We start from the raw sequence: 8,901 nt of genomic DNA, 5'->3' as shown, positions 1-8,901 counted from the left end.
CATTCTGTCTGCCTGTGCTCACTCTGACAAATAAATAAATAAAATCTTAAATTTAAAAAAAAAGAGTGTATTAATTTGTTGCTTTTGGCCATTCATGTCTACTTGCAAGAAAGAGAGTACAACCTTGGTAAGATAATCAAATGGGAAAAATCCATATAAAGCATTAGTTTTGAGCCTCAAAGCTATTGAGAAAAGTAAAAAACTAACTAATGGAGTCATATTTATGGAAAACTAGCTGATTTTATTATTATTATCAATACCAAACAAGTCTTTAAATCAATTAAAATTCATTTAATTAAGCATAAAGTTACCTTCACATTTGTCTACAACCATAGTAAATACAGTTCTTGGCAAAAAGTTCTTTGGAGTTTAAAACACCCCCAACTGCAAGATGACATATAAAACTCCCATTGTTTATGTGATAGTGGATTTGTTAATAAAATTAAAATATACTATCTAGAATAAAATAAAATGGAAATAATTTACTCATAAGATTCATATTTAAATCATCTTTATTTACAAAATACTATCCTGAGAGTTTTAATTCCATTAAGCTCTTATGTGAGCAAAAGTATAATAGGTTAAGTAACAGCCGTTACTTAAACTGAAAATAAGAGAGAAGTCAAAATTACTTTTGAAGAGAGATCAAAAACATGTTAAGTTTCTTGCTGTGGTGCTGGATGTTCAGTAGTAGGCTCATTTGAAGGTGGAATCAACCCTGATGGGAACTCACATCTATTTTCAGCACGTGGGGGTGGGGGAAAAAATCCAGCTCTTGGGGGAAGAAAAGGAGGAAAAGCTCTCGGTGGATAGACATTTCTCACTGTTCAAAGAGATTGGTAAAAGACATTTTTTAATTTTAAGTACCTGTACTTCAGTTCTATTAAATGATTAGCTTATAACTTATAATACCTATGTTCATACTCAAAAATTGACCCCAGAATAATTACTTGATCTAACAAATGAATTTTTACAACATTGAGTAAAAGCATATTCTCTTCAATTACACAGGATTGAAGGGAACATCACTAACTTTAGCCACAATTTTTGTCCTATGAAAACCTAACATCTTAACACTTTTCAAATTATTTCAAAATACATAATAAAGCTTGATTAAAAATTTTCATGTCATATAATTTTCACCAGACTTAAATTAAATTAAAACATTTTCATGTCATATAATTTTCACCAGACTTAAATTCTGACTAGTAATTTCCAATTCTAATTTTATACTATCCTAAAACATTTACAGTTAAAAGACTATCTTGAATTTCCCCAAAATTCATCTTAGTTCACCTTAAACCTTAAAATAGAGGAGAAATGAGAGAAAAAATACCATGTCAGGCATATACTAGCCTTCCGCCTAGTGTTTGGTTAACTATTTATTCTATAGAAACCTAGAGTTCTAAATGGCAATGTACAGATATAAAAGCAAAAAATTGTTTTTTTCTTATGTAAGGCTATGAAAGAATTTCAATAAATTCAACAATTAGTCTAAACATGATAAACATATTTTGGGTTTTAAATAAGTAGGACTGCATAGGAACTACTTATGAAAAAAACTTTTAAAAATACTTTAGCTAGTAATTTTAATGCTAAAATATAAGCTGTAATTATTTTTACTAATTGATGCAGTAACCACTTTCTAATCAAATAAGAAACAAATAATTTAAGTCTTAATTTAAGACCACTGCAAAAAAAAACAATGATTTTTCCTAATTACTGAAATACAGAAATAATTCCATATCATTGGGATGAATCACATGGAAGCCTCATTACAGTCTACAAATGGCTGGCTGCCTTTCCAATTTGGAAAAGTAATGATTTACTACAGTGAGAAAAGCTTAGAATTATATCTTTGATTTACTCTGTAAAACACACACTAAGTTTAAAAAAAAAAAAAAAAACGTACTTGCAAATGGCGGTGGCGGTGGGCCAGCAAAATCCCTTGGTGGGAAATAATCTCGAGGAGCTCCATACATGCTTCCTGGAGGAGGTGGAGGAAAAGGAGGACCTCTTCTCATGAACGGACCCCTTGCATCCATTGGAAATAATGGAGCCCTGAATGGAGCAAGAGGTGGAGGAACAAAGCCAGGGCCCGCTGCTTCACTTTTGGCGGGGAGAGATGAATCAGGCACATTTAAATTCTGTAACAAATTGACAAACAGCGGTCACTAAAGCAACAGCAAAATTTGCAATAATCTTCCTGAAAAATCTTAGGTTTAAAAGAAAGCAGTCTATAATAATCTTAATAGTTTCTTCTGAAAGATTCTATTTTCTACATCAGATGGATTTTTGCGATCACAAATATTAACTGAAAAAAGTAATACTCAGGCTAAAGATAAAACACAAGAGTAGTCCAAGAGTACCAAAACATACATTCTTTTATCAAGTTCATACTGAAAAACAGATGTTTATGTATTTTCTTTTTTTTTTTTTTTAAGATTTTATTTATTTATTTGAGTGAGAGAGAACATGAGAGGGGAGAAGGTCAGAGGGAGAAGCAGACTCCCCGTGGAGCAGGGAGCCCGAAGCAGGACTCGATCCCAGGACTCCAGGATCATGACCTGAGCCCAAGGCAGTTGCTTAACCAACTGGGCCACCCAGGTGCCCTATGTTTGTATTTTCAACATAAAAAAGGTGACCAAAAGCAAAAATTGTAAAGGTAATAACAAAAATATACTTTAAAACATTCAAATAAAAATTGAAGGGGAAAATCCAAATTCCTGTTTAACTTTAGTAAGCTTACTCAAGCCTTTAGCCTATAAGTTGTACTGTATCACCACAGTGTACAACCCAGAAAAGAAACAACTATAATGCTATATAGGGAGTGTATATATTTGTCAAAATGGGAGAAGCAGCTTTATATCAAGAAATCTATTGCCAGCTAAATTTCTCTTCTAATAAACCAAGAGTCTGAAAAGCTCCTGAGCACATGGATAAAATTCCACTTTCAATACTTACACCAAGGTCGTCTTTGTTATCATTTCTAGTGGATTCCATTTCTGAAGAGATTGGTCCATCTAAACACAAAAGTTAAACCATGTAAAATATATGACTGATCACTCCATTTCTACCGTATCTCCCAATCACAAGGGATTGTTGATATTTTCTCATTCTCCCATTAGTACATAAACCAGCCCGATACCAGCATCCTGCATTGCGGCCGCAGGAACAGCTTTGGGTCACTGGAAACTGTGGCACACTCAAAAGTTCTGCAAAGGCAGGTGGCAGGAATTTCTGTGGCTTGTTCCTAGGCAACCCTGATGCAAGTGCATCATTAGGAGACTTCTGGAAGGTGGCATCCCTCTTCCTTATCCGTCTTTCCTTCCTTTCTTTTTGCCCTCCCTCCACTCTTCCTTCCTTTTCCTCTTTCCTTCCTACTTTCCTAATTCCTCCATCAGGTAACATAGACTAGCATTTGAATTTAGCTACTGTTCAAAATAAATGTTCCTGGACTTCATCTTCACCAAGAACTGCTCGGTCCATGAGAAGGTAAATTCAAACAACCCTCTCTCTGACCACAACACTTATCCTCGCCTAGACTTCTCATTTAGTTATTCTCACTACACCTGTTCCTGTCACAGAAGCTTCCAGCCCTCTGGTCTCCCTCCATTTTCTTTAGTTTCCTCCTCTCTTCATTTCCACCCCTAATTAACTAGACTTCTAAGTCTATCACTTCATCCAATCATCGATGTCCTTACCCAGCTGGCAATATTTCGACATGTACGTGACAATATTCTAGCTCCATATTAATCCAACTTTCCACTTCCACTCTACCTATACCTGCAATTCAGCACCTCTGCAGGTAAAACAATCACAGATTTGTGTAGACAGAGCCCACTCCAAGCTGATGGATTTTCAGCCATACTTGCAGCTGCTCAATGACTAATCATTCTGCAACTTCCAAACCACATTTCTCCTCAGCAATTTTAAATCTCCATCTCTTCAAACCTACTAAACCAGTCACTTAGAAACTCCCTTAACTTTCTGTAATCAAACAAATAAATCTATCAGCAACCAAATTCGTATGATTTTTCCTCCTCTTATCATGGAGAAGTCTCCTTCTAGACGACCTATGACCCTGGTTCTGTGCGCTGAATCTCTCCCCTTCCTCTCTATTGCCTCCCTCTTCCCTTTCTGCTAGACCCATTCTATCAGCAAGTCTCTTCCAACTACTACTTAAAAACGACACAGAAAAAGAAAATTCCCCTACAGCTACCCCTCTCTTCTGTAATCAATACTTGTTTTATATATATTATTTGGAATTCCTCTCATTTTGTCCTCATTTTACTGCAATCTATTTGCAACATCCACTACTCCACCGAAATTATTTTCCCCAACATCAAAAAAAATATTTTTTTGCTAAACTAAAAGATACTTTTAGTCCTTATTTTATATTATTTCTCACCATTATTGACCACTCTCTCTCTCTCTCTTTAAATTCTCTCAGCCTTCAATTTTTGTGATGGCACCCTTCTCTCTCTATCTTCCCCTGCTCGCCACTCCTTCTCAGTCTCTTTGGTGGGCTTCACTACCTCTGTCTATCCTTAAATGATGGTCTCCATGGAGTTCCCACCTCCGCCCCATTCTGCTTTCATTCTCCTTTCGAGAAATCCCATCCACTCCTACACCTTTAATTTGATGTATACCAACTAATGACTTCCAGATGTGTGATTCAGATTGTTATTCCCCCTACTAGGACTTCAAAGCTTGAACTGACTCTTTGAATATTCATGCAGGTGTATCACAGGTGCTGCTAATTTTATAAGTTCAAAACATAACTTATAATCTTTCCTGTCAAATTTGCTCCTGTTCCTTGTTCTTTGTCTCAGGATGATGAATGGCCCAGATGCTATAGTCAGGAATCTAGGTATCAGCCAAGACTCCTTCCCCCACACTCCCACAGGCTTTCAATCCTAAATCCTCCCAATTCTCTTTTCTCTATGTCTGCTTACATCTATGCATCCCTATCCCCTCTGCTAAATCACTACCCGCTTACTGACGTAGATTCCTGTCACAGACTCCTAAAAAGTTACCATGCCTGCAATCTTAACTGCTCCCTCCAACCTATTCACCATAAACGCATCCACAGTAATTTCTCTAAAATGCAGATCTGATTATTTCTTTAATGTGTTCCCATTACCCTGTGAACAAGGTCCAAGTTTTGAACAGGTTTGCAAGGCCCCGAGAACTCTATATACTGCTTAACCTTTTCACTACTTGTTTCAATATTCCCTGACTCACACTCCATGTTGCAGCCATAATTTATTACAACTTTGTAAGTCTTAATCTTTAAAGGTGCTATTCTTTAATTCTAGAGCATTACTGCCTGATGGATATATAAAATATATGAAAGATATATATATATATATATATATATATATATATATATATATATATATATTTCTTTCTCCACATTTAATTATTAGCTTCTTATAGGCAGAAACTATACCTTATTATAATTATATTCTCTGCCATGTCACGTAGGGCATCTTCTAAACAGTAGACACTTAAAAATTATCTAATTGGATAATTAGATTCCAACAACAAAAAAGGACATGTAAGAAACGTTAAATAGCATTAGTTTAAAAATAGACATCCAATCACATATACACTGTCACTCCATAAAGTTTGAATTAATGAGGGAAAACAATTTCAAAATCCAAAATCCAAAGGTTAGAAAGAAATTATTTAATTAAAACTAATTTTAATTAATCTAGGCCATAGATCTCCTTCTCTGCTTACTATTCCAAAAAGACTCCTTTTCTAAAATAATAAATGTTTCAGCCAGATAATGCCTAACCCCGCCTTGCAATGTATTCCCTGTCCTGAAGAAACATTTTACCAATAAATTTATTTTAAGTTTCTATTTGCTTTTATTCTTTTTAATGTTACACTCTTCTGACTAATCCGCTGGATATATATATTTCCCAATTTTAGAGGGTTGCTGTGAGGTGGTTTAAGGAAAAGAGAGCCTGACAAATAGTAGGTTGCTCAATAAATGTTAGTTAAATCTATCTTTGTATGTAATGTTTAAATAAGGTACTTAATTAAAGCAACAACAAAGCAAATTATTTTTCTTGTGGATTTTCCCATTTCCATTCACTTTCCCGATTACCAAGTAGGATATATGTAAGTGGACTGGCAAATTTTTAAAAATTAACCATGGAATAGAGTAAAATTGGACATCATAGCTAAATATAGTAAACCCATTACAATAATGCCCAAATCAACCATTAACACATATGCACATGCCATGGATACATACAATATAACAAGAAACATAAAACTAGAAAGTTTCAGGAAAGATTTTGGCATCAAGAGCTACCAAAGATGCCCAGTTATTAGTCCTTTTTTCAGCTTCCAATTCTTTCATATGCCACCATTATTAAAAAATATACACATACACACAAGTATTTCTTACCCACTTTATCCAAAGATGGCATATTAATACTTCTGAGTTCTGCTGGCCCAGAGAGTCTGCCAGAATTAGAATAAAATCTGTCTTGCCTTTGTGGAGGAATAGCTGGATCAGGATATGGCTGGCCTAGAAAACAAGTTTGTAAAAATAAATCAAGTTTATTTAAGTTTAATAGATAGAATATAGACATTTCTCTTGCTTCCTAAAAAACTGAACCACATTCTTGGTAGACAATAGTAAATAATTTGAGGAAATAGCAAAGAAAGAAAAAAAGGAATATGTTGTAAGTGTATCAGGAAATTCAGCAAAACAGACACTGATAAAAGAGGTAGTTAACAAAGCAGATATCATTCAGAGGTCATCAATGATCAAATTTTTAGTAGCTTCAGTATTTTGGCAGTTAGCACCCCTCCAAAACTAAAGGGGAAGATCTTTCGCTCAAGAGATGAACAGAAGGTTCACAATGCTCAGATTAAGGACGCCTGGACAGACACAAATCTGGGCACAGACTGTGACTCAGGTGCTTCTGCAACCACCCTTCACTGTCCCCAAGGGTCACTTACAATGACAAAACTGTCATTCCTGGGTACTTGTAGAACTCATCATTCTTGAAAAAAATAAAGGTAGTCTATCTCATCTTTGACAGGTGATGGCAGATTTTGACAGATTAGTTATGCATATGCCCAACTCCAAAAATAAGAGGAAAGTCAAAAGGGGTGAACTGTGTGGCTCTTTCTTATCCATAGAAATATGGAAAAACAGCTGCAAACTGCTTTCCATGACTGTCCTAAGCAGTGGTGCATAATGTGAACTCCACACATTGTTGGATAGGTCATTACTCATCTGACTCAGCCAGATGGGACCTTACTGACACACCTCTCCCACACAAAGCCAAGGAAACCACTCAGCATCAACTAGAGTTAATGGAAAGAATTATATTTAATGAGCTCCCAAGGGCCCAGGGATGTGAATCAGGAAAGAAAGATCTGGGTGGATAGCCTCAGGCTCATTTCCTCCCTCTTTCAGAATCTTAGCAAAAAACTGTCTCAATGGGTCTGAATTATTAGCCCAATTAAAGGAAGACCAATACCAATGACTGAGATCTAAACCAAGTTTTCCCTTTCTACTTCAAACATGGGATTAATTAAATGGCAGAGCTGGGCAAGTGGATAAAACGGGGAAGCCTGAAAACGTCCCAACTCTTTCTTAAGCAAGTCTCAAGATATCATACTATATCATTATTTTGCTTCTAAAATACATCCCCCCACAATATCAGCAACCTCAGAAATACAAAATCAAAAAGAAAAACAATTTTGCTACAAGCTTGCTATTTTATAAATCATATAACCATGGTGCCCTCCACTGGACAAAATAATTTATTCCTGAAATCTACCAGGGCTTAATGTATACATGGCACTACTTATATAAAGTTGATTTTGATACAGTCCATACTTTATAGTCTAATAGTGACATAAATAAATACAATGTGGCCAATGCCTTACTAAAGAGGTATACAAATTATGAGTGGTGGCCTACTAAATTCTGACTGGAGGAACCGAAATTGTGCTGTTATAGAGGACGTAAAGCTCGCCCTGAGAGAAAAGGAAGGGTGTACAAGTAAACAAGGGTATTCTGGTCAAACTCAGATACACACCACACATGATCCAACAAGATAAAGCTATGTGGAAGGCACATGACCAATGAGACTGAAATACGGAAAATAAAGACAAATGGTTCCTTGTTTGCTTGCTTTCATACCTTTGTTTTCTACTATCCTTATAAGAAAAGACATGATTAAAAAGAAAGAAAGGGAGAAGGAAAAGATTTGGGGAAGATTGAGATTTTTTCACTTTCCTAATTACACATTTCACCATTACGTAGATTTTAAGACTTATTTATTATTTATTTGAGAGACAGCAGGAAGGAGGAACTGACAAAAAGTAGAATGAATTAAGCTTAAGCAGACTTTGTGCTTAGCGTGGAGCCCAGTGAGGGGCTCAAACCCACAACCCTGAGATCATGACCTGAGCCCAAATCAAGAGTCTGAGGCTTAACTGACTGCACCACGCAGGCACCCCACAATTGTTTGGATTTTCTAATATAAATATATATCCCTTATGAGCAATAAAAATAATAAAGATATTCCACAGGAGGGTTGGAGGGGAGCAAAGCAGACTTCTATAACCTGAACAATTACCCCTAATTATCATGTTTGGAAATTTATGCTACTGTTGTTTTCTAATATGTATCGTGGTTTTTCTTTTGTTTTTTTTTTTAAGATTTTTTTATTTATTTATTTGACAGAGAGAGATCATAAGCAGGCAGAGAGGCAGGCAGAGAGAGAGGAGGAAGGAGGCTCCTTGCTGAGCAGAGAGCCCGATGCGGGGCTCAATCCCAGGACCCTGAGATCATGACCTGAGCTGAAGGCAGAGGCTTAACCCACTGAGCCACCCAGGTGCCCCCGTATCGGGTTTTTC

The 8,901-nt window shown here is 36.0% G+C and overlaps 1 protein-coding gene across 12 annotated transcripts in view; it reads right to left on the bottom strand.

Annotated features, from left to right (window-relative positions):
• Positions 1-494: 494 nt before the first annotated feature.
• MIA2 (MIA SH3 domain ER export factor 2) overlaps positions 495-8,901 on the bottom strand; it is a 79,555-nt gene continuing 71,148 nt past the window's right edge. For 11 of the 12 annotated variants that reach the window (XM_059181977.1, XM_059181975.1, XM_059181973.1 and 8 more), the window contains 4 exons: positions 6,428-6,550; positions 2,965-3,023; positions 1,913-2,147; positions 495-823 (listed from right to left, as the gene is read on the bottom strand). In XM_059181977.1, coding sequence (XP_059037960.1) covers positions 657-823; positions 1,913-2,147; positions 2,965-3,023; positions 6,428-6,550 — 584 coding nt within the window. In that variant the 3' untranslated portion in view covers positions 495-656. Of the gene's footprint in view, positions 824-1,912; positions 2,148-2,964; positions 3,024-6,427; positions 6,551-8,901 lie in introns of those variants that run through there. The other variant, XR_009355645.1, reaches the window with a different exon arrangement.

Source organism: Mustela lutreola, chromosome 7, assembly GCF_030435805.1.
Source record: "Mustela lutreola isolate mMusLut2 chromosome 7, mMusLut2.pri, whole genome shotgun sequence".
In the NCBI taxonomy this organism is placed as follows: domain Eukaryota; kingdom Metazoa; phylum Chordata; class Mammalia; order Carnivora; family Mustelidae; genus Mustela; species Mustela lutreola.
Note: the sequence above shows the minus strand (reverse complement) of the source record. Positions and strands in the feature narration are given on the sequence as shown.